The following is a 25,969-nucleotide window of genomic DNA, read 5'->3' on the forward strand; positions in this document are numbered from 1 at the left end:
CTGTCTGCTCATTCACTCCTTGTCAAGGTCTTTTTCACCATGACATCAGTAGTGGACATTGAATGGATTTTGGGCTTCAAAAGCCTTCCAGAAGACCAACTTAGGTAATCCAAAGCTGGGACCATCCCAGTCACACCACATGCCTATTTCTTTATCTTGGTATGAATGCAATATTTTCTTTACAGAATTTTTTTGGGCAAGTATTTACCCTGGCTCATAAGATCATTATAACTAATTAACAGTTTTAGGCCACATCTGAAGTTGAATGATTTCAAGGGTCCTCTTCACATAAGTATTCAATATCTGGATTGTCAGAATTACAAGGCTGCAAAGAAATGCAAAATCACTGTAACAAGAAGACAGTCCCAATAGAACTGACAACTTAAAAATTTAGCCTTTCCTCAAACACCGCTCATAGCTTAATACTAGGAACTAACCCTAAGGCTCATGTGAGTGTCTTTTGTTGATTATTCAGAGGTGGTTGATATAGTAAACATCCCATAATTATAATGTAGATAAAGGGCAAATCTATGGATGCAAAAGTCACTGATTAGGATCTGTCTAACTTGAAGAAGAAAAAAATCAACAGAGATAATGACACCATGAAAACTTCAAAAGAAAATCACAATGAGGGGGATGGCTAGGGGAAGAATAGAGTTACTTTAGATTAGGTAGAGGGGAATGAAGGGAGGGGAGGGGGCATGGGGGTAGGAAAGATAGTAGAATGAATCAGACATTATTACCTATGTACATATGTAACTATAGGACTGGTGTGATTCTACATATGTACAACCAGAAGAATGAAAAATTATACTCCATTATATATGATGTATAACTAATTAAAACAAAACAGTTTTTAAAAGAAAACAATTAATTCAAATAGTCATAAAGTTAAAGGATTTCAAGAAAATGGATGAAATCCTTAAATGTCTTTATAAAAATGATTTTCTGTGTGACTGAACAACCAAACCATGAAGAGTTTATAACCCTAGAATTTGTCAAGAAAGTTATGCCAAAAATAAACACAAATTCGTTCACTGTTTATTCTAAGAGTTTAATTCATAGCTGTTAAAAATCCACATTTTGTCAAATAAAATAAAAGTGACTTATTTTTACAAGTCTTATTTTCATTTTTCAAGATGAAATCCCAATTAACCTTCTTCCCATCACCATCATACAGTAAACAGACAATGAAGATTTTGGTTCTAGGTAGCCTTTTTGTTGGATGGTAAGTTTCCTGAAAGAATATCAACCTCCTGAGCATATAAAAAACAATACAGATAAATGCTCAGTATTTGCTCCAAGAAAGCACCCTTGCATCCTCCTGTCTTTTCCTTTTTTTGGGGGGGTGGTGTGGAGGTAAACCAGGGATTGAAATCAGGGTACTGTACCACTGAGCCACATACCCAGCCCTTTTTATTTTTTATTTTGAGACAGAGTCTCACTAAGTCGCTTAGGGCCTAAGTTGCTGAGGCTGGCTTTGAACTTGCAATCCTCTTGCCTCAGCCTCCTGAGTCACCTGCACCACTGGCCTGGCCCCTCTTGTCCTTTCCTTTTCCTCAGTGGGGTGCCTTTCTGCAGTCGGAAAGTATCTTTTGAATGCACAAGATTCTGCTCAAGTGAATTTCTCACTGGTAAAGTGAGTAAAACCTGAACGAAGACTTTGAAAGAATTTTGTCTGAAGTTACTAGGTTATTAGGACCTTAATGAGACAAGTCCAGTAGAAGTCTGAAGAGTCTATATCAGTCAGAATGGGATTGCTAACAGAGACTAGTGTTACCATTCTGTCAAAGGATCCTAATTGATCACAAACTTCATTAGTTCTGAAGTGCTAAATGACTGTAGATTGAATTCATCTCTCTGGTTTAAATATTACTTCTGGTTAGAAGTAATTAAGTCATTAATTTTCAAGAAGAGTACTCATAAAATGGCTGGTAGGTATAAATAAATACTTTCTATTTCCTCTTACTGGGAAACACTTCTTTAGTTACTTAAAAGTCTAAATAAATCAGAGGCCAACTGGAGTGATAATTTCTAAATGTCAGTTAAGGAATTATGCTTAAAGTTATATCTAATTTGGATTTGTTTCTCTCAAGATTTATCATGAGTAAACACACTAAATATCCTCTGAATACTGAGAATTCCAGAATTTTGAAAAGACAGAATTCATATCATATCTAAAATGAATCTGCAAAATTTTCCTTTTTTTTTCCCTTTGCAATACTGACTCAAGGGCACTCTGTCACTGAACTACATCCCTAGCCCGTTTTATTTTTTATTTTGAGACAAGGACTCAGTAAATTGCTGAGGCTGGCCTTGAACTTGTGACCCTCCTGCCTTAGCCTCCCAAGTTGCTGGGATTAAAGTGAGTACCACCAGGACAGATGAAGTCTTTCTTACCTGAATGTATGTATATGCATGTATTTTATTTGTGGAATGTGTTATTTCTGACATAGTAGAGATATCAGTTTTAGAAATTCACTTTCTTTGACCCTGGCCTAAAAAAAAGGTCAGATATGATGGTATAGCAAATGAGCAATGGGTATAAGAATGAGAATTCTTTATGTCACATTTTGTAGAACAAGGTGACATTACTCCATCTTTCTTTTTCCCACATATTAACTTCATTTTGAATTTTTAAAAATCCCTCATGTGTGACTTTTACAAAATAGTCCTAAACTGATTTTATTTTTGCTCTCAGCAACAGTTGACAGTTCTCTCTGCATTTCTAATTTTGCTTTAGAGCCCCTCTAAGAGCAAATTTCATGCCAACATCTATAAAAAGCACATGGCAAATATAGATGAGTATTTCCCTTAATGAGACTTTAAAAACAGTTCTGACTCTGTGAATAGTATTTTAAAATCTGAAAGAGGCAGAGGAAAACATGAAGTATTTTAACATGTGAAAAGGCCAATGAGTCTGGACGTGCCTGGATACTTACTCTCTCACACAGCTCTTCAAATGTGCAGTCGGCAACGGTTCCACAGGCTTTATTCAGCCGCAGCTCTCTGCCTTGCACTTTTAGAATCCTTGGTCTAGTTACTATGGGAACATGAACAAAGACTCAATCTTGTCTGGATAATTACTATAAAATTCATCTCTTACAGATAGGAAATGCATAGCTTGATGAATAATAGCACATGATTCAACACATAAATTAGACAAAATGCTGATACAATGACTGCCACTTGAGCGTGGCATCAACCCATATACAGCAATGGAACTTATTAATTGGTCAGTGGAGATTGGGCATTGTGTTCTAAATGTATTCTCTTTCAAGAGAAATTAACTTACGTACAATCATTTTGTTTCTGAGCCAGCTCATCAAACAACTTATCCATGACAGCCTCCACATCAGCTTCACTTGTGCTACAGTGAAAAGAATAATAGAATATGAAATTAATAACACTTGAAGCCAACATCAAACAGCTGCCTGAGCCTGCTTAGCTTTTTGCCCATAAAAAAAGAGAACAGGATGTTATGCTCTAAATACAAACATTAGATTTAGAATACACTTAAAAGCAGAGAATATTAACTCTCAGGTAGATGATTCTGCCTTATTTGCATACACTGAAAGACTTCTGTGCTTCTAGCTGTTTCCAGTAATGAGACGATACAGGCAGAGTAAATCCATTAATACTATGTGTACACAATGAGAAGAAAGCTTCTGGCTCTCTCTTGCATGCAAAACAAGAGCAAATAGACAAGGCAGTCAAGCATCTAGCAAAGTATCCTTTGAAATCTCTAGTGAGAGGGTACATGTGAAATTAAATATTGAAGCTGCTTTAAAAAAAAAAAAGAAAGAAAAATCAAGTCAAGCTACTGACTGTGAGGATCAAGCATCCAGAGTTAAATTACTAGATTCGAAATACCAACTTGATCTACACATCAATAACTTTATCAGACTTCTAGTATAAGGACAATTACAGACCACACAGTTTCTCTCAAAAGTGTCCTTTTTGGAAATTCCAGAAAAAACTCTCTCTGTGATGCCCACCATCACAGCTACTATGAAGTTAGTCTCATCACACAATCTTTTGTATTCTAATTAGAAATCACCATATGGTTTAGGGAACACACATATAGAAATGTGATAATGCTGTGGCCTTTTTTTCCTCTCACTTTTTTTTAAATGAGTTGATAAATTAACAGTCAATAAAATAATATAACTGCTAGAAGAAAGAAACTGTTCAAAAAAACACTTCAAGTGAAAATGTAAGTTTTACTCCAATTCTTCATACAAATATAGACAGGATGACCTGCCAATATGTTTAATTTTGACAGGCAAATCACTCTTAACTAGTTCTGAAAGCAACTGAACTAGATTCTGGATATGTACTTTAATAAAGTCTTACTGAAAATTAATACAAGAGGTTATCTTTTCTTTAGACTAAGTTTAAATTAGAGAAAATCATTCTCCCTGGGGATACTTACCAGGTGGCTGGCATTTTACACATAAACAACTGATTCTTCAACTGTTCTAGAGCAAATTTCTTTAAAATGCAGCAAGCACATTATCATTATGAAGGGTTTGGAATTATTATATTCCAAGTAGTAACTACTTCACCACAAAGGATCTTAAACATATTTGCAATGGTTAACTTTGTAATACTATTTGAATTTCATGAAGTTTTGTATTGACAATTGAATAAGCTACATTAAAATAATAAAATGACACTTCAGAAAAAGTAATTATAGACAAAAATTAATTTAAATGTATCAAGAAATTTTATAAGCTAATGGCAACATCAATGCCCATGAAATCTCATGTATGTTTTTAGATATCACTTGTAATCATTCCACCTTGCAATGAGAATGTTCACAAACACAACTATTTAAAAAGTGATCTACTTTTTAAGGAATATGGATAGGAGAGAGTTATGCCAGTCACCCAGAATGTTTGCTGGCTTTTAGAAGTTAACCTCTCCTTGGGTTGGGCATGGTGGTGTGTGCATATAATCCCAGCAATATGGGAAGCTGAGGAAGGAGGATCCCAAATTTGAGATCAGTCTCAGTAACTTGGTGAGAATCTGTCTCAAAATAAAAAAATAAAAATAAAAATGACTGAGGATATAGCTCAGTTGTAGAATGCCAGTATCACACATACAAAAAGTTAACCTTTCCTTAGGATAGCCATGAATTCTGAAAAATAACTAAGACAGATGTTAGTTTCCAAATATCTATTTGGTGAATAAACAACAATAGCTTACAAACTTCCTCAATGGTGATCTCTTACCCTTTGTTCTAATATAATAAAATATTAAAATGTGGCTCAATAGAATATATTCAGACCATATCCTCAAAGTCTGTGAATTTACTAAAATAAAATCTGTGAATTTACTACGTGATTTCACAAACTGAAATTTTATATAAAATAACAAAATTATTTTATTGTAACAGTGTCTTATAAGAATTCTATAATACTACCAAAAGTCACTCAGAATTTACAAAATACAAACTAAAAAAATATTGGTGTTGGGGCTATGGCTGTGGCTCAGTGGTAGAGCACTTGCCTTGTACACATGAGACAATGGGTTCGATCCTCAGCACCACATAAAAATAAATTTAAAAAATAAAGATATTGTGTCTATCTACAACAAAAAAATTTAAGTATTGGTGTTAAGTAGCCTAAAAAGTAGTTTATAGAAGCAGTTTATGTCATTTATGACTGTTAACAATTTATGCCAACTTGTACTTGGCCTCAAGGAAGTAAGTAAGCAAATGAACTAAAGTTCTACTGCTCTGGAGGATGGGAACCCCATCTTCATATAGTCTGAAAAGCAGAAAGGGCTAATGTATGCTTTTGTTCTTTTGTAGATGTGTCTAGATTGATATAAAATAAAAAAGGATACCATGAAAGAAATCCTTGTGAGAAATTAGTATTCAAAATCCCTTAACAAATAACTTGTAAGAAAATACTATTCTGGCTGGGCACAGTGGTGCATGCCTGCAATCCCAGGGGCTCGGGATGCTGAGGCCAGAGGATCACAGGTTCAAAGCCAGCCTCAGCAACTTTGCAAGGTCCTAAGAAACTTAGTGAGTCCCTATCTTTAAATAAAAATATAAAGAAGGGCTGAGGATGTGGTTCAGTGGCACCAAAAAAAAAAAAAAAAAGAAGACACTATTCTTCTCACCCTCCCCTTTCTCCACTCAGGTTTTTCTACTTAAGGAGATATAGCAATTGGAGTTCATTAAATTTATTTTAAGGATAAGAATTAGAAAAGTAAAGAAGAAAAAATTCAATTTCCTGTCTATACAGTCTAAAGGATTTGGAGTTTCCCTTCTTATACATTTCATATCCAGTTTAAACATCTTTGGGTATGTTTTGTACTTCTAGTAAAAATTTTAGGTGATTCTGATCTATTTCAATGTATCAAAAGAGAATGGCAAAAGCTATCATTTGTTGAACAAAAATCCCATAGCAGTTAATTTATGTACACTATCCCAACCTTACAGAAGAGAATACTGAGACTCAGATAATTCATTTATCTAATCTGAAAACAAAAGAATATAAATTTTCTGTAAAACAGAAAGAATTATAAATAAAATAAACCAGGCAGTACCAAATTGGGAACAGTAGCAATATTTAAGGCAAATTATTAATACTATCAATGTATTTAAGAATTCCTGCAGATTAAAAAAAATGTTGAATATACCATCAGAAAAATTGTTACAGGACTTGAACAGGCAAACTGCATAAAAAGATTGCTCAATGGTCAAGAAGCAGATGTAAAATCATTCATTCTTACTAGTAATAATGAATGCAAAGAAAAATCATGAGTTGCCACTCTTCTACCAAAACTGGCAGAGATAAGGAAAAAGATAAAATACCCTGTAGCAAACATAGGTTGGCGGAGGGAGGGGGGACGACGACTCTTATGTTGCAAGGAATTTAAAACTGGTACAGGATTTCAGGGTAACCAGATAAACTGTAATAAAAGCACTAAACACACACATATCGTTAACACCTGGCTATTCCAACATAGGGATTTCACCTATGGAATAATAATAGTTAACTACTTGAAGAAGGTTCACTGTAACATTGCTTCTAACATCACAAAAGTGGAAAAGAACCTAAATATCCAGTGAATGGGATTTTTGGTTAAGTGCATTTGAATACACCCATACAATGGAATGTTATGCAGTTTTTGAGCAACTTTTGCCACTTGTCCTAGCATTGCAATTAAGACACAAAGTTAATAGCTAAAAGTGCTTCCTAGAGAGAATTGCCAATGAGCCACCAATAACTGGGTCTACACTCATGCCCTCATCGTAATACTGGCAGCCCTACTTCAATCATCACCCATCCTCTGCCACCTTCTCTCCTTCCCCACACCACAAGGGTCTTTATAAGGGGGCCACTGGCCTTTGTGTTCAGATTTTGTGATGTCTTTTCCCTTCCTTCCCCTTGAGAGAGAAGATGATTTGCCTTCCCCAAAGACAAGTTACAGAAGAAAAGGTATCTGAGATAATCACTTGGAAAAATCAGGAGAGCCCAGAAGATGCAGACTGGCATTGATTCCTTAGTTGGAAGAGCAGGTTAAAAAGTCAGAAATCTAGGCTGGGGTTGTGGCTCAGTGTTAGGGTGTTTGCCTCACATGTGTGAGGCACTGGGTTCTATTCTCAGCACCACATAAAACTAAATGAATAACATAAAGGTCCATCAACAATTAAAAAATGTTTACTTTTTTTTTTTTTTTTTTAATTGGAAGGTGAGTCCAGGTGCTGGGCCCAAATGAAGCAAGCCAGTTCTCAACAAAGACCTCTTCAAAGGTTTGGTGCTACCAGACACATCTGAAAGTCGGGCTGGAAAGGGAGGCATTGTTTGAAAATAAGGCAATATCGGTTCCTTTGATTCCTTCCCTCTACTGGCACAACAAGATTCCTAATCCAATTCTAGTCTAGCAGAAACTGGTAAGTTTACCAGCTGGGTAAATTTTAACAATTAAGAAAGGGGGTAAGGGGCTAAGGCTGTGGCTCAGCGGTTAAGCGCTCAACTGGCACATTCAAGGACCTGGGTTCGGTCCTCAGCATCACATAAAAATAAAAATAAAATAAAGGCATTGTGTCCAACTGCAACTAAAAAATAAATATTAAAAAAAAAAGAAAAGGGGTGAGGACTGGGCTTGTAGCTCAATGGTAGAGTACTTGCCTAGCACATGTGAGGCACTGGGTTCAATCCTCAGTACTGCATATAAATAAATAAAGGTATTGTGTCCATCTACAACTAAAAATATTTTTTTAAAGAAAATAAAAGAGGCAAGGCCAGGTATGGTGGTGCACACCTATAATCCCAGCTACTTGGGAGGCTGAGGCAGGAGGATTGCAAGTAGGAGGCCAACTTCAGCAACTAAATGAGACCCTGTCTCAAAATTAAAAATTTAAGGCTCAGGTTGTAGCTCACTGGTAGAGTGCCTCTGGATTCAGTCCGTAGTACTGCAAAATAAATAAAAACAAAGCAGGGGAGATACCATACAGAAATCCTACATCTTTTATAATGAAACCAACTGCCCTTACCTCTTCAGTATCAAGGACACTACCAGTGAAGTGTCTATCCCAGGAAAGAGAAAGATAGATTTATCTCTGGAGGAAACTGAATAGCCAAAAGACTTGGCAGGCATTGCTAGTGGGGTTCTCTAATGGAAAAATCTGATTAGCCACCTTAGCACCTTGCAGTGAAGCCTAACCAATCATTAAAACCCTGCTTACACACACACAACTTCTAATCATTTTTTAATACCTAATTTATAAGTATGAATGGATGGCTAAGTTTTTTTCCCAGGGATTTAAGGAAAATTCTTAAGAAAAAAAGACAAAGATACAGAAAAAAAAAAAAAGGTCTTTGGAAAGAAGCAAAGAAAAAGACCACAGAAAGCAAAAGGAAAACATATACTCTCAAAAATGCCTAGAAAGAAGAAGAAATTGTATCCATAAAACAAACAAGGTTACTGCGGTCAAGTGAATAACTAGGACATAAGAAAAAGCTCTGACTAGAGCTCTCAGTCAAAAATTCAGGAAAAGAACTAGAAGAGAATGTTGAAATTTTTGTAAAATAGAGCAAAAAAGATGAAAAATAGAAGAGAAAATAAAATTAGAGGATCAGTATCTAACTACAAGGAGTTCCAAAGAATATGGGGAAAGAAAAGTAGGAAAGAATAAAAAAAAATAAAATATCCTAGAATTGAAAGCTATTACTTTCTCAGTTGGCAGGATCCAATGAATGAGCTAACATAAAGAATGGAAAAGAAAAATAAATTTTAAAAAACATTAAAAAGCTCCATTCCAAGATATTTATATATATAAAAAATATAATCATGCAATATCAGGAAAACTAAAAATTTCAAGAGGAAAAAACAAGTCAAACATTAAGCGTCAAGAAACAAATTCACATCAAACTTTCCAAAAGCCATAATAGAAACTTGAAATAATAGTGTCTAGGGCTGGGGTTGTGGTTCAGCGATAGAACGTTTGCCTCGCACGTGTGAAACCCTGGGTTCGATCTTCAGCACCACATAAAAAATAAATAAGTGAAATAAAGGTAGTATTGTGTCCAACTACAACTAAAAGATAAATATTTAAAAAAAATAATAGTGTCTAAAACATTTTAAGGGAACTTTATTATTAAATTACACATTCTGAGTCAAATGATTAATCAAATAAAATAAATATATTTTCAAAATTATAAAAAAATATATTTTCAGACACGTGAGAACTCAAAAAATATATTCCCTTTGTTCGTTTTCCAGGATATACCCGAGGGCTTGCTTTCAGAGTGAGGAAAGACAATGTGGGCAGTACTGCTTAGGGTGGCTAAAATTCCAATAAAAACCTGCAGTCCTTTGGCATGAAGAACTAGAGAAGAGTTAGGGGCAACCACTCAGTTGGAAAGTTGGGGAATCCTAGAAAATGTGTTTCCAAATTCCCAGTAGATATTACTATAGGAAAATGCCTTTCATTTTGAACTGACTGGTGGAGTTATTAAGTGTGAATCCTAAAACATTTTCACTTTTAACGTAAAGTACATATTGCTTCATATAAGCTTATTTTCCTTATTAACATGTGCTTGGCTTCTCCTTTTTAAAAACTGAATGACTGATTTCCAGTCGTAGGGATTGAGCTCAAGACCTTGAGTGGCTTGGCAAGTGCTATACCTCTGAGCTATAACCCAGCCCTGCCTGACTTATTTTATTCAATATTTATGCTTCTGAGTTTCATCTATATTGATGTGTGTAAAAGTAGTTTGTTTATTGTTGCTGTACTGTATTCTATTGTATGAAAATATCACAATTTGTTATCATTTTCCTGTTGATGAGCACATTCATCTGCAAGAGCTGCCACCACAATATACCACATACTGAATGGCTTAAACAACAGAACTTGATTTTCACATAGTTCCAGAGGCTAGAAGTCCAAGCTCAAGGTATAGCAGAAGTGGTTGCTCCTAAGTCCTCTCTCCTTTGCTTGCAGATGGCCATCATCTTGCTGTATCCTCATATGGCCTTTCTACCATGTATGCATGTCTTTGCTCAAATTTCCTCTTCTTATAAGGACACAAGTTATATTAGGTTAGGGCCCATCCTAAAGACCTCATTTAGCCTTAATTAACTCTTTAAAAGATCAAATACAAGCACATTAGGATTAGGGCTTCAACTTTGGAATTTTGGGGGGATACCACACAATTCAGTCCATAACAATGAGTATTTGTATAATAAACACTTTGGTGCTCCTGTGAATATTCTAATACATCCCATGTGGCAAACTTATGCATACACATCTGTAGGGTATAAAGCAAGAACAGAATTACTGCTCATAGGATTCACCTATGTTCAGCTCAGTAGATACTGCCAAACAGTTTTCCAGAGCGGTTTCAGCAATTTATACTCTGACTGGCAGTGTACAATAAGTTCCACTTGTTCTATATCCTTGCCAACATCTAACATTTTCCATCTCTTTCCATTTTAGGATTTTGGTGGGTGTATTATAAATAACCTCAACATAAGTTGCCTCAAATTATTTTGAACATAGATGGGGCATAAAATACAAATATAATTTAATTGATAAAATGTTAATCCAGAAACATTTTCTTAACAAAATGTCATTATACATAAAATTTGAAAATCCATTTTTCAAAACATCTAAGATCTCTTGACATTTTTTAGGTAGGAAGTTTAAAGAATACAACTTTATGGTAAACATTTCAGCCAGAGAAAATGCCTTTAACTCAAAACAGGAAAAGAAAATATAGTACACCATTTATAATGAAGAAAAACTGGAGTAATAGCAGTGAACCTGTATTCTAGGACCCTCTTGTAAGTCCGGTAGTGAAATCATTTTAAAAGATAACATTATCTCACATTAAAAAATCTACACTCATATATAATCATGCCTGTCAAGCTCTAAAAAGGGACCAGGATCAGCTGGTTTAAACAAACAAACAAACAAACAAAAAAATCAAGCATTGGGACATAAGACTTGAGGTTGGCAATAGGCCCATTCAGAAAACAAATGTGCAACAAAAAAAAAAAAAAAAAAAAAAAAAACCACAGGGATATAAATCATACAAAAATACAAATTGTGGTTAAAATTAAACTAAGATTAAACATAATTGAAAAATATCCTAAGCTAACCAGCAAAACTGAGGAATTAGAGCTATCTTGTAATTAACAATGGATGTATGAAAAAGTCAAAGCATAAAGGTTACAATACAGTTAACAGAGTTGTTGTTTTTTTTTTTTAGTTGAAAACAAAAAGGAACTAAATTCAGAGTTTTATTTTGGGGCTATAAGAATATAAATGTCACATTGAGTGGAAGCAAATATCCAGTTCAGCTTTGTATACTTCCATTTTAACCAAAAGGAGGTTTATCTTGAGAAAAAATGTTCAGGGTAGCATCATAATGATCAGGAGAAAACAAAAGAAACTCAGATGCTATGAGTAGTACTCCCTTGTCTCTCTCCGAAGGGGAGGCAGAAAATGAGTAGGGATAAAGATTTAAGTGACTTCCTTTAATTCCCAGGAACCAGCTCAACTCTGGCTAATTACTCTTCAGTAGGACACTATGGTACAGTAGGCCTTTTGTGCAGATAACATGCAAAAAGAGACTCTGTCCACAGGTAATCAGAAGTTGACCACATTAAGAAAATCAACATCATTTTTGAGGAGGAAGCAATGCCACTCTTTTCAAATGCTTTTTTATTTTTGTTCTTCATTTATTTTATTTTATTTTATTTTATTTTTTGAAGAATAAGAAATAGCCAGAACAGAGCACAGACTTTTTTTTCTTTTGTTGTATAATGCACCCACCCATTTCACTGCTTCTCTCTCCTTTTGTTAAGCTCAGAAACTGGTGGAAAAGCAGGTTTCTATTTTCTGGTGAGCAGTACCACTGTGTTTTTAAGTCAGAAAAGCCCTGGAATCAACCACTGTTTAGTTGCCAAGAAATTTGGCATCAACTCCTACAGGAATCCTATGAGTACAGTACCCTAGATTAAAAAACTGATTGCTTTTGAGAGTATGAGAATCATGGTTTATTTTTCCATATTAAATCAATAAACAGAGAAGAAATCAGTCATTCTGATTTTGAGAAAAAAATTCTACAGCTGAAGTCAGGCATTCAACATAAAACTTAGACTCAAAGAAACAGAACATGTCAAAAAAGACCTTATTATTGCTGGATCATTTGAAATTCTCAACAAAAATTCCAAAACACTTGGAGGTTTCTCGAAGAGGGTCACGCATGAATTTAAATGGAAATTAATTTCTTCAAGAACCTCCCACTTCATTAGGATTGACTCAAGGGAACAGAATGCTACCCACACTTTGCTCCTTTATCCCTTTCAAAAATCACAGCTTGTTAAGGTATCAACAAGTAGAATAGGGTTGGCTTTCCTTAGTCCCTCTCTCTCCATGTTCTCTATTCTAGAGAGCCAAAGTTGATTCGACAGAGAAATTTCCCCTTCCTCTTAGAGTTCTTTGCCAAACTTCCCTGGCAGAGAGCCTTCTCACTCTACTGACGCCTTGTGCATTCATGCTGTATGGCTCTTTGTCCTCATACCAAACATAATCCGGGGCTGGAGGCAGGTCTAAAATTAAGTTGGTTTCTTAATATAAGACAAACTTGGTTGTATTTCAAATCCTGTAGGTTTGTTTTACGTAACGAAATCAGTTGTTAGAATGAATTTTGTCCTAGTATTTATCTTCTCAATCACTGAAAGGCTTAATTGACTGACTGTTCAAAGATCCATTTCAGTCTCTAAATTTCCCACCCTTCTCAATCACCTGGAGAATAATTTGCCTGGTTCCATTAATCTTGACCTGTATATAATGCAAAAGGTGGGATCTAGCATATTTAGCTCTCAAATTCCAGGCCTTTACCCTGCTTCTAAGCCACAAACTCCATATAAAATGTCTGTCAACTCTGTGTATTGTATTTTCCCCCAAATAAAATAGTGACATAACATGTAGAAAAGCAACCTGACAGATTTTTTAGAAAATCTTTTTCAAAAAATTTTGGAAAGGCTAGTTTTTTTTAAAAAAGATTGTTTTAAAGCAATAAAGAAAAAAGGTGTGGGGCTGGGGTTGTGGGTCAGTGGTAAATGGCTTGCCTACCATATATGAGGCACTGGGTTCAATCCTCAGCACCATATTAAAAAAATAAATTAATTAAAATAAAGGTATAAGGGCTGAGGTTGGGGCTCAGCAGTAGCACACTTGCCTGGCATGTGTGAGGCATCGGGTTCGATTCTTAGCACCATGTATAAATAAATAAAGGTCTATCGACAACTTTAAAAAATTAAATAAAAAATAAAGGTATTAAAAAAAAGAAAATGTGTAAGAGTGGAAAAGAAAGGGAAGGAAGTTTTGATAACTCAAAAAGGAAGTTACAGGTGTGTACCATCATGCCTGGCTTTTGAACCTTTATAAAGTATACACATAGTATCTACTCACAGGCATATTGTATATATACACAGTACTATTTATGCTTTACTAGATGAGGGAAGTCGGACAGTCGTGCAATTGGATACTTCTGTCAATGTGTTTAGCTAGAAATTATGGACCAGGTCTATTCTGAGACAGCAGGACTATGTGACTTGCTGGAAAGCAAATACTGTGAATGGTATTATCAAAAGAAATAGAATATTAAAAATATGTTAAAGAGACTGATGAAACCTGATACTGAAATCTATACAAGATGAACTTCTTTTGCTGTTGTACCACTTTTTTTTTACAAGATCGACTTTTATTTAATGTCAAATTCTGTGTTGTTCTTTTTATATATATTTATTCATTCTAATCAGTTATTCATGACAGCAGAAAGTTCTTTGATTCATTGTACACAAATGGAGCACAATTTTTTACTTCTCTATACACAAAGTAGAGTCACACCATTTGTGCAATCATACCTGTTCCTAGGGTAATGATGTCCATTTCATTCCACCATCTTTCCTGCCCCCAAGCTCTACTGTTGTACCACTTTCTAAGTGGGGTTCCAAATAGTTTCAAACACTTCAAGTTAGTTTTTAATTCAGTAGTCAATATGTTAATTAACAAATATTTTCAGTGTGCAACCAAATAATGTCAAAGAGCACAATCTTATAGTTTTAACACATCTAAAATGCTTTAAAAACCAGCTACCTGATTATGTCCTACAGGGTATAAAGCAAAAAGTTGTTGCTGATTATAATATACAGCTACAAATTTGTAATACTGGCTCACTCATTCATAGTATCCCTCATTCAAAATATCAAACTCATTCATGAAGTATCAATAGATCAGGGATGAAAGAGGGGACATTACTACCAACCTTATAGATATAAAAAGGATTATAAGGAAATACAAATTGAATATCTCTAATTGGATTATGATATTCAACTGGTAAAGCTGAACAAATATTCCAAACTTCAAAAATCTCCAAAACCTGAAATACTTCTGGTCCCAAGCATTTTGAGTAAGAGATATATAACCTGTACTATGAACAGATGTATACAAACAAATTAGATAATCTAGATTAAATAGACTAATTGATTAATTAAATAGACTAAACTAATTCCTAGAAAGACACAAACTATTAAAGCTGACTAAATAAGAAATAAAAAATCTATATAGAAGAGGAAGGAACACTTCCAAACACATTCTGTGAGGCCAGATTAATCCTGATGCCCAAACCAGACAAAGATATCACTAGAAAACTACTGACCAATATCACTTATAAACAGAAACACAAAATCCTCAACAAAATACTAGTAAAATAAATATAGCCATGTATGAAAAAGATTATATGCCATGACCAAGTGGTATTTGTCCCAGAAATGAAAGGTTGATTTAAATTCTGAAATCAATACATGAAATACACTGTATCAACAGAATAATTGTCAAAAATCAAGTGAATTCACAAAATCCAACACTCTTTCATGATAAAAGCAGTCAACAAATTAGGAGTAGGAATGTCCTTAGCCTGACAAAGAACATATGTGAAAAACCAAGACAACATAATAATAGTGAAAACAACTGAAGTCTTTCCCCCTAAGGTCAGAAATAAGATAAGGATGTCTTCTGTCTTCATTTCTTTTCAACATTGTACTGAAAATTAATTCTAGGCAGGAAAATTAGGCAATAAAAATAAATAAAAGACATCCAGCTTCAAAAGGAAGAAGTTAACTATATTGGCAGATGACATTATCTTATATTTAGAAAATCCTGGGCTGGGGATGTGGCTCAAGCGGTAACGCGCTCGCCTGGCATGCGTGCGGCCCGGGTTCGATCCTCAGCACCACATACCAACAAAGATGTTGTGTCTGCCGAGAACTAAAAATAAATAAAAATTCTCTCTCACTCTCTCTCTCTCTCCTCTCTCTCTAAAAAACAACAAAAAAAAAAAATCCTAAGAAATCTACTAAGATTCTATATAGTAGCAATGAATAAAAGTGAAATTAATAAAATAATTCCATTTATGTTCACATAAAAAAGAATAAAACACTAGTGAATTCAACAAATGAATGGCAAAAGTTATACACTGAAGACTATAAAATATTGTTGAAAGAAGCCCAAATAAACAGAAATACATTTGTTATAGATTGAGTATATTGAGTATCCCAGGTGCCTGAGAATAAGACCTTATTTTGAAATAGGGCTTTTGTAAATAATGAAGATAAAATGAGATCATATTGAATTAGAACGGCTTCTGATCCAATGATTGGTGTCCTTATATAAAGAGGAAAATCTGGATATAGAGACAGATAGGGCACCACATGAAGACAGAATTAAACAAACAAAAAAACCTGAGGACTATTGAAAAACTACCAGAACCTAGGAGAAAAGCACAAAACAGGTGCAACTTGCCAACAGTCAGATTTTGATTGAAAGCCTTGGAAACAATGAGATAATGAATTTCTGTTATGTTAAGAAACTGGTTTGTGGTACCTTGTTATATCATAACATCTAAAGTGCATGGTTTGGCAGGCTTAATATGATCATAATGGCAATATTTTCCAAAGGATTTACAGATTCAACACAATTCCTACCAAAATTCCAGCTGACTTCTTAGTAGAGATTAATAAGATGATCCTAAAATGCACATGAAACTTAAAAGCACTCAGAATGGCCAAAACAATCTGGAGAGGAAAAATAACAAAGCTAAAGGGCTTATAACTTTCTGATATCAAAACTTACTACAAAGCTATAATAATTAAGAAAGTGTGGTGTTGGCAGAAAGATTGACAAATTCTTCAGTGGAAAATAATTGAAAGTATAGAAAAAATCCTCACATCCATAATTGACTAATTTTCAACATAAGTATCAACAAGATTCAATAGGGAAAGGCAGTCTTTTCAACAAATGATGCTGGGACAACTAGACGTCTGTATGTGCAAGAATGAAGTTAAGGGCTGGGGTTGTGGCTCAGTGGTTGAGAGCTTGCCTCTCATGCATGAGGCACTGGGTTCGATCCATAGCACCACATAAAATAAGTAAATAAGTAAAATAAAGATATTGTGTCCATCTACAACTAAAAAATAATAATAAAAAAAAGAGCAGTGAAAGAGCGTTTGCTAGTGTATACAAGGCCCTGGGTTGCATCCCCAGAACTACAAATCAATCAATCAATCAATAAAATAAAAGTTCCAGAGAGCACTTGAGACCTGCCAACATTTAAAATTCTATTGTTTTAAGCCTCCTACTTTGTGGCAATTGTTATTGAAGTCCTAGAGAACTTAACAAATGATTACAAAAACAAAAACAGATAATAATAAGCATTGCAACAGATGGAGAAGCTGGAATTCCCATGCAGTACTAGTGGGAATATAAAATGGTAGAGCTCCTTTAGAAAACAATCTGGCAGTTTCTCAAAGGATTAAGCATAAAATTACCATACAACCTAGCAATTCTACCTCTGGGTATGTTTGAGAAATTAAAATGAGTCCATGCAAAAACTTGCACATGAATGCTTACCACAGCATTATTCACAGTAGCCAAAAAGCAGAAACAAACCACATGTCCATCAACTAATGAACAGCTAAATAGAAGGTGTATATATCTATACAATGGGGTATTATTCAGCAAATAAAAGGAATAATGTGCTGATACATAGTACAACATGGAAGAACCCTGAAAACATTAAGTGAAAGAAGGCAATCACAAAAGGCCACATCTTGTATGATTCCATTTATCGTAAATATCATTATAGGAAATTCTATAGAGTCTGAAAGTAGATTAGTGCTTACTTAGATTGGTGGCAGGAGGGGGTTGATTTGGATGAGAAAGAGGGATGATACAATGTTTCTTTTTGGTGGTGAGAAAAATGTTCTAAATTGATTGTGGTGATGGTTATACAATTCTGAGAGTACACTAAAAATCATTTTAAATGGATGAATTATTTGGCATGTGAATTACATCTTAATAAAGCTATAAACATATATTTTAAAAATAAGTAGAATATCTTGTCAAAGTTAACAATAATTCCTCAATGTCATAAAATAGGTTTGATTGTTCTATAATTTTTTGTTTGGTTTGATTTGGTTTTTGTTTTATAGTTGTTTGACTCAGGATCCCCACAAAGTCCACACCCTGCAATTAATTAATATGTTCCTTAAGTCTCTTTTAAACTACAGATTCACTATCTCTTTTTTTGGTCTTAATTATTAAGAAATAATTTATGTCATTAAAAAAGTCTACAGTCTATATTTTGATGAATATACTCACATGATGTTATTTAATATATTCCATTGCCTCTACATTTCCTGTAAACTGACAAAATTCAGCTTCCAGTTATGTAGCAGTCATGTAGAATTTATAATCATTAAGTAGATCCATTAAATTATGAGACTTTTACCAAATGGTTATATTCCTAATTCTACTGTAATTCTCTCATCCTTTCTTGTTTGTTACCTAGTATTTTAGTTAGCTTTTTCTCTGCAGTGATCAAAAGACCCAACAAGAACAATTTTAGGAGGAAAAGTTTACTTGGGGCTCACAGTTTCAGAGGTTTCAGTCCATAAACAGCCAGTTCCTTTCCTCAGGGCTCAAAGTGAGGCTGAGCATCATGGCAGGAGAGTATGTTGGAAGAAAGAAGGTGGGTACATGGTTCCAGAAAGCACAGTGAGAATGCCTAAGCTCAGTTCACTCAGTTCACCCTGAAGGCATGCCCCCAAACACATACCTCCTCCAGCCACACCATATCAGCCTATAGTTACCACTCAGTTAATCCCTGTCAGGGGATTAATTCATTGATTGGATTAAGGCTTTCACAACCCAATCATTTTACCTCTAAATCTTCTTGCATTGTCTCACACATGAGCTTTTAGGAGACACCTAATTTCTAAACCATAACACCTAGAAAATGTCTATAGAGAAAAGTTTCCTTTCATCAACTGTTTTCTTATACAAAGAATTAAAAAAAAACAGATGAGAAATACTTGAGTATTTCCTTTTGTTTATCAGTTCTCAGAATAATAGGTTAGAGACTTCCATTTATGGTCATGATGGATTAATAAGAGTTCAGATTTACCTTCCTGCCTTAAACAACTAGAAACAGTTGGTATAGATAATGATAGCATGCACACTGCTTGCTACAGGGCTCTGGATAGTCTAGCAAAGGTACTGAAACAAATAGAGTCTAAAAGCAAGAGGGTAGATTGAATGATATTCAAGTTCCTTTTACTGGCAGATGTTTCAAAGGTTCTTCCGTGAGAACTAAAAGGGGAAATGACTGAGCAAACTTGGTAAAGAAAAAGCAAGAGTAAAACTGCAGATTCTAATGTCTGAGACAGAAAAACCTGGAATGATAATTATGAGGCTTGGGGATACAGTAACATGATGTCCTAGACTCACGGCACAACCAGGAGGTGACATATGCTTTTTGGGGCTCTGAAAAAGTTTTAACTAATCAAGCAAAGACATGTTGTTGTTGTTTTTAATATTTTTTAGTTGTAGATAGACATAATAACTTAAAAAAAATTTTTATATGGTCCTAAGGATCGAACCCAGTGCCTCACACATGCTAGGCAAGCGCTCACCACTGAGCCCCAACCCCAGCCCCAAGACATGTTTTTAATTTTCATTGATCTGGTTCTTAGCTGCAAGTAGAGAAGTGTTTTTAAGGAATGTCACAGGTAAGAAACATGATAGTTTTAATTGTGGAGAGTATGTTTTAGCATGTATGAGCTTCAGTCCTGGTTTTCACAGACTTTTCTTATTATGCTTCCTTTAAAAAATATTATTATTATTATTATTATTATTATTTTATAATCCATAATGGGGGGCGCCATGGGAAAAATGGAGAAACTTTGGGCAAAGTGTGGGGAGGGGAGGGGAGGACGTATGGGAGCAGGAAGGATGGTGGAATGAGATGGACATTATTACCCTAGGTACATGTATGACTGCACATACGATGTGACGCTACATTACATACAACCAGAGAAATTGGTTGTGTACAATGAATCAAAATGCATTCTGTTATATATACCTAATTTAAATAAATAAAAAATGTTTAAAAAATTATTATTATTATTATTTTCTTTGGTGATACTGGAGATTGAACCCAGGGGTAATTTACCACTGAGCTATATCCCCAGGCCTTTTTATTTTTGTCCTTTAGATAAACTTTTTTTGAGGTGGAGGATGACTTCAGTGAATAAGAGCCAACAGAAATAAAGAAAGCAAGCCTGATCCTTTAAGGTCAAAAGTCTAGAGACAGAGCCCTCTATGAGTCTTTCCCCCCTATTTCTTCCAGATATGCCAAGAATGCAAGACCCTGACCCACTGGCCAAGGTTGTGTTGGTAGTAAGTAACCTTGAGAGATGAGACAATGTCATCTGTAAGACAGAAAGCAGACTTATATACTTCTGGCTATAAAATGGTAGATTCCAAAAACTCAAGAGCAACTCTTCTTTAGCACAATTCAATGTCTGCTCAGGACTCATTTGGGCCTTCCCTTTGACCCTAGAGACTAAGCCACAGGGAAGGAAATGATATAACATGTTAATGCTCATGCTGCTATTTATACCTAGATTAACAAAATCCATTGTCTCTGACCCAGGTCTCTTGTGGCTTCTGCCAGCGTTGTGTATTAGTAAGAAGCAAACCTATTAGCTGGCATGTAGGGTAAAACAAAATCTTAGGCCCGATGCCTGCCCCCTCCTTTTCAGTTTAGTTTTAAACATTTCCACGAGGCTATGGCTATTGTGCTGAGGGTGAGATGTTCTTTATGAGAGTCTGGTGGAGATACAGAGTTTGAACAGAAAACATCCCCATCCTAGATCCTCCCACAGACTTGAGAGAAAAAAGAACCTATGATGAATGGAAAGAAGGAAAAGGAACAAGGATGAGTCCAAGATGACTTCAACTCTTCTTCCCAGGAGACTAGTAGCCCTTCATGAAAGTGACAGCAAAATGGCCAGGGACAGCATCCCATGAACCCCTAGCAGTGGTATTTCCTATTTGAAAAGATGCTCATTCATATATAAAAGGATATCCTCACCAGCCCCCAAGCAGAGAATTAATTTGAAGCAGTTAATTCTCTGGAAGATATGACATGGGGCCATTCTTTTGAACACAGGTTGCTTAAAATAAATTACTAATCCAAACGCTGGGCTGGGGCTCAGTGGTAGAATGCTTGACTGGCACGCGTGAGCTACTGGGTTCGATCCCCAGCACTACATAAAAAATAAAATAAAGGTACTATATGTCCACCTACAACTAAAAAAAAAAAAAAAATTAAAAAATTACTAGTCCAAGCCCCTGCCTCAAAGCAAATGGAAAGCCCAATGCTTGGTTGATCTGTATGTTAATCAGCTTTTCATCATGTGACCAAAACACCTGACAAGAACAACCTAAAGAAGGAAAAGTTTAATTGGACTCATGGTTTCAAAGGTTCAGTCCATGAATGGCCAACTCCACCTCTCTGGGCCTGAGGTGAGGCAGAACATCATAGAAGAAAGGCACTGCAGAGGAAAGTTACTCATCTCCTGGTGGCCAGAAAACAAAGAGAGAGAGAGAGGGGAGCCAGGGACAAAGTAAAACCCCCAAAATATGCACCCCGTAACCTATTTCCTCCAGCCACACCGAACCTGCCTACGGATACCACCTAGTTAGGCCACTGAAATTATTAATCCATCAAATTAGGTATGACTCTCATAATCTAATCATTTCTCCTTTTGCCTTAATACAGGAGTTTTTTTGGGGGGACACCTCATATCCAAATCAAAACAGACCTGATTCTATTTTGGCAAACTATAGTCCATGAAGATCACATTGAGTCCTAATTCACCAATTGACCAGGGAGAAATTGACTATGCTTGTCTGGGGAATAATCATGCAGTTGCCACAGAATAAAAAACTGGACAATCACGTGGTGTTTTAATCTATGCAAAAGTCTGAGTATTTGTACTCATCAAGCCCTCTCTGGCTTGTAACTTGCTAAATTTGATTTCTCAGAGTTTATATATGAGATTAAAAACTTCTTAGGATGGGCCCAAAACATTTGGAACTTACTTACAAAGGTACTCTAAGATTTCTAATTTTAATGGGATATAAAACTACAACTGAAATAGATTAAAAATGAACATGTAATATTTTATGTGAACTAGTTCTTATGGGACCCAGACAATATTATGAACAGAAATAATTTGTTTCATGTCAACTTTGAGGTAACTTTTAAAATCTCTAGTATTTCTTGATAATATTTAGATTCTACTTTTAGATATTTTTAATTGGCTTTTAAAAAGTGAGTATAGTAAAATACTAAGATAATAAATATTTCTGTTTAGTTAAAAAATCCCATAAGAATATATGGTAATTAGGGGCTGGGTTGTGGCTCAGTGGTAGAGAGCTTGCCTAGCATGTGTGAGGTACTGGGTTCGATTCTCAGCACCACATTAAAAAATAAAATAAAGTTCCCAAAATGTAGGCTCTCTGTTCACCTCATTGATTGTTTCTTTTGCTGAGAAGAAGCTTTTTACTTTGAGTCTATCTCATTTATTAATTCTTGATTTTATTTCTTGCGCTTTAGGAGTCTTGTTAAGGAAGTCAGGGCCTAATCCAATATGATGAAGATTTGGGCCTACTTTTTCCTCTATAAGGTACAGGGTCTCTGGACTAATTCCTAGGTCCTTGAGTTTTGTGCATGATGAGAGATAGGGGTTTATTTTCATTTTGCTGCATATGGATTTCCAGTTCTCCCAGCACCATTTGTTGAAGAGGCTATCTTTTCTCCGCTGTATGTTTTTGACACCTTTGTCTGGTATGAGATAACTGTATTTATGTGTTTGTCTCTGTGTCTTCTATTCTGTACCACTGGTCTACATGTCACACACACATCAGAACATTAATCTCCAGGATATATAAAGAACTCAAAAACCTTAACAAAAAAAAACCAAAAAACAATTCAATCAATAAATGGGCTAAGGAGCTGAATATACACTTCTCAGAAAATATACTAGATCTACAAACATATGAAAAAATGTTCAACATCTCAAGTAATTAGAGAAATGCAAATCAAAACTCTCTAAGATATCATCTCATGCCAGTCAGAATGACAGTTATCAAGAATACAGACAATAATAAATGTTGGCGAGGATGTGGGGGAAAAGGCACACTCATACTGCAAGTTGAGTGTAACCAATCTGGAAAGCAGTATGGAGATTTCTTAGAAAACATGGAATGGAATCATCATTTGACCCAGCTATCCTACTCCTCAGTCTATACCCCAAAATACTTAAAATCAGCATACTATAGTAATGCAGTCACATCGATGTTCATAATTTACAATAGTTAAACTGTGGAAGCAAACTACATGCCCTTCACTAGATGAATGGATAAAGAAACTGTGGTATATATACATAATGAAATATTACTCAGCATTAAAAGAGAATAAAATCATGGCATTTGCAGGTAAATGGATGGAGATGGAGAATATCATGCTAAGTGAAGTAAACTAATCCCTAAAAAACAAAGGCCGAATGTTCTCTTTGATAAGTGGATGCTGATCCATAAGGGGGAGGGAGGAGGCATGTGAAAAACTGAGGAACATTGATTAGGCAAAGGGAAGGGATGGTAGAGAGGGTGCATGGGAGCAGGAAAGATGGTGGAATGAGATGGACATCACTGCCCTAGGTATGTGTGTGACTGCACATATGGTGCGATGCTACATCGTGTACAACCAGAGATATGAAAAGTTGTGCTTCAATTATGTACAATGAATCAAAATGCATTCTGCTGTCATATATACCTAATAAATAATTTAATTAAATAAATTAATAAAATAAAGATATTGTGTCCACCTATAATTAAAAAAGAACATATGGGAATCATATATTAATAAGTATTTCTATATACTTAAAAATCATTATATATGAAAGTCTGAGATGGTGCTTGGTTTTTCCTTGGAACGAAGCTAGAATTTTGTTTTTCTTTTCAGGCATTTGGGTTCCAGTGAAATTGACTTGAAAGTAATGGGGACTCACATATTCAGGAACCAATCCCAGATGTTTGGCCAGAGGGTAATAAAGAGAAATACATGTTTTAACAGGGCAATATATAGCATAGAACATTAAAGTCCATTACAGGGAGAAAATAAAAAGGAAAGAATTGAATCAGAAATATTAGTACGACCTAGGGAAATTTTCTTTTACTCTGTCATGAAAGATAGTTCTACTCAAATGCTTATGTGAAATAATAAAATGTACATCCCTAGCATCCTAGCTTGGTATATAATATTGTTTTTCCACTTCTGAAATGATTTTAATTCCTAAATCCCTCAGGGATGCATATCTACTTTATTCTCTGACTGGGATGTGCCCACAAGCTCTTTCATCTTAGTTATGACTATGGTCAAGCCCTTTTGATGTTAAATTTATGAACAAATCTGTTTTCCTTGAGGATTAAATGGGATACACACACACATGTACATATATATAGTATATAAAAATTAAAAAATATATAAAATATATATTTTATACACAAATACATATACATATGGATTTATTTTTTAAAGAAAGGTATTCCAGAGTATCAGTGTATCCTTTGTAGATTCTAGTTTCTTGGATTCTCAGATATTGTTAGAATCTGTTTTCCTTAGTGAATGTTTTAAAAATGAAACCAAATTTCATCGCATTAGAATCATCTTAGGGCTGGGGATGTGGCTCAAGCGGTAGCGCGCTCGCCTGGCATGCGTGCGGCCCGGGTTCGATCCTCAGCACCACATACCAACAAAGATGTTGTGTCCGCCGAGAACTACAAAATAAATATTAAAAATTCTCTCTCTCTCTCTCTCTCCCCTCTCTCACTCTCTCTTTTAAAAAAAAAAAAGAATCATCTTACATTTTTCAGGAAGAACAAGGGACAAAATTGGGTAAGTCAGAGAGAGAAAATGGCTATGCTTCAAGCAAAAGCAGCTTTTTCACCTCCAGTAAATCCCACTGAGACCTCTTTGGCACAATGAAACAGATTTCATGATTTAGACCCAACTGTCATCTTTATTTAAAGATATATCCATTAGGAAAATATTTTAATTCTTCCACATGAGGATATATTTTTTTTTGGGGGGGGGCGGCAAATGAGTTACCTCTTTTGAAAAAAAGAATAAAGGGAATAACAATAAACTAATTTGTAAGTACCAGAAATTTGAAATAGCAAGAAATATGTAATGAAGAATCAGAAAAAGATTGTGAATATCAGAAAAATAGAACAACAGGAAACACCAAAAATAAAAGAAATGGGGGAAAGAAAAGGGGCAAGATGATGAACTGAAATTGAATTTAATGCATGTATGAATATTTCAGGATGAATCCAACTATTATGTATAACTAATAAAATAAAATACTTTTAAAATTTTAAAAAATGAGAATAGGTTGAATCTAATGCGGGCTTTAGAAATATAATTAAACTAAAGTCATTTTCAGTTCTCTTTCAAGTAGAGCTATCAAGGAGTTCTTTTCAAAGAGTTCTACCAAGTGTCAAATGGCCTTCAGAGGAAGGCAAGGAGAAGACAGGCTCAGAGGCTCCGGTCCCCTACATCAGAGGGCGCTCCTTTTAACCATTTGATTTACAGAGTTTGATTTCAGATTCACATAAGAATCAGGTTAATTTTAAAAGCTTTGGCTTCATTTTTTCTTAAGATTGAAAATGACTATTATACAGAATAAACTCATTATCTTATTATATGACACTCCTCCCAAAGTTTACCTTTATCTTGAATTCTAAAATTACAGATTATTTTTTACTTTTCTTCCACTTATATAACTGAAATAACACTGTGAACTATACCCTGTTTGGCTTCTTTCTCTCAATCTGATTTATAAGATTTAACCATTCTATTGTGCTCATTAATCATTAGTTCATTTTTATGATTGAATATAATATATTATATGCATATACCACAATTTATATCCTTTCTACAATTGACAGATATTTGGACTTCCTCCATTTTGATCATTCTAAATAAAGCTTCTATGAATGTAAAAAAAAAGAAAAGAATAA

General features: G+C 34.9%; 1 protein-coding gene across 3 annotated transcripts in view; it reads right to left on the reverse strand.

The window, feature by feature from the left end:
• Nucleotides 1–25,969, reverse strand: part of Afg1l (AFG1 like ATPase) — a 207,183-nt gene that overhangs the window by 38,793 nt on the left and 142,421 nt on the right. For all 3 annotated transcript variants that reach the window (XR_003300862.2, XM_026389658.2, XM_026389659.2), the window contains exons 9-10: nucleotides 3,300–3,370; nucleotides 2,943–3,043 (exon numbers count right to left, since the gene is read on the reverse strand). Coding sequence is in view for 2 of the 3 variants with exons in the window: in XM_026389658.2 (XP_026245443.1) it covers nucleotides 2,943–3,043; nucleotides 3,300–3,370 (172 nt within the window). In the remaining variant the exon portion in view is untranslated. The remainder of the gene's footprint in view (nucleotides 1–2,942; nucleotides 3,044–3,299; nucleotides 3,371–25,969) is intronic.

Source organism: Urocitellus parryii, chromosome 8 (genome assembly GCF_045843805.1).
Source record: "Urocitellus parryii isolate mUroPar1 chromosome 8, mUroPar1.hap1, whole genome shotgun sequence".
Classification (NCBI taxonomy): domain Eukaryota; kingdom Metazoa; phylum Chordata; class Mammalia; order Rodentia; family Sciuridae; genus Urocitellus; species Urocitellus parryii.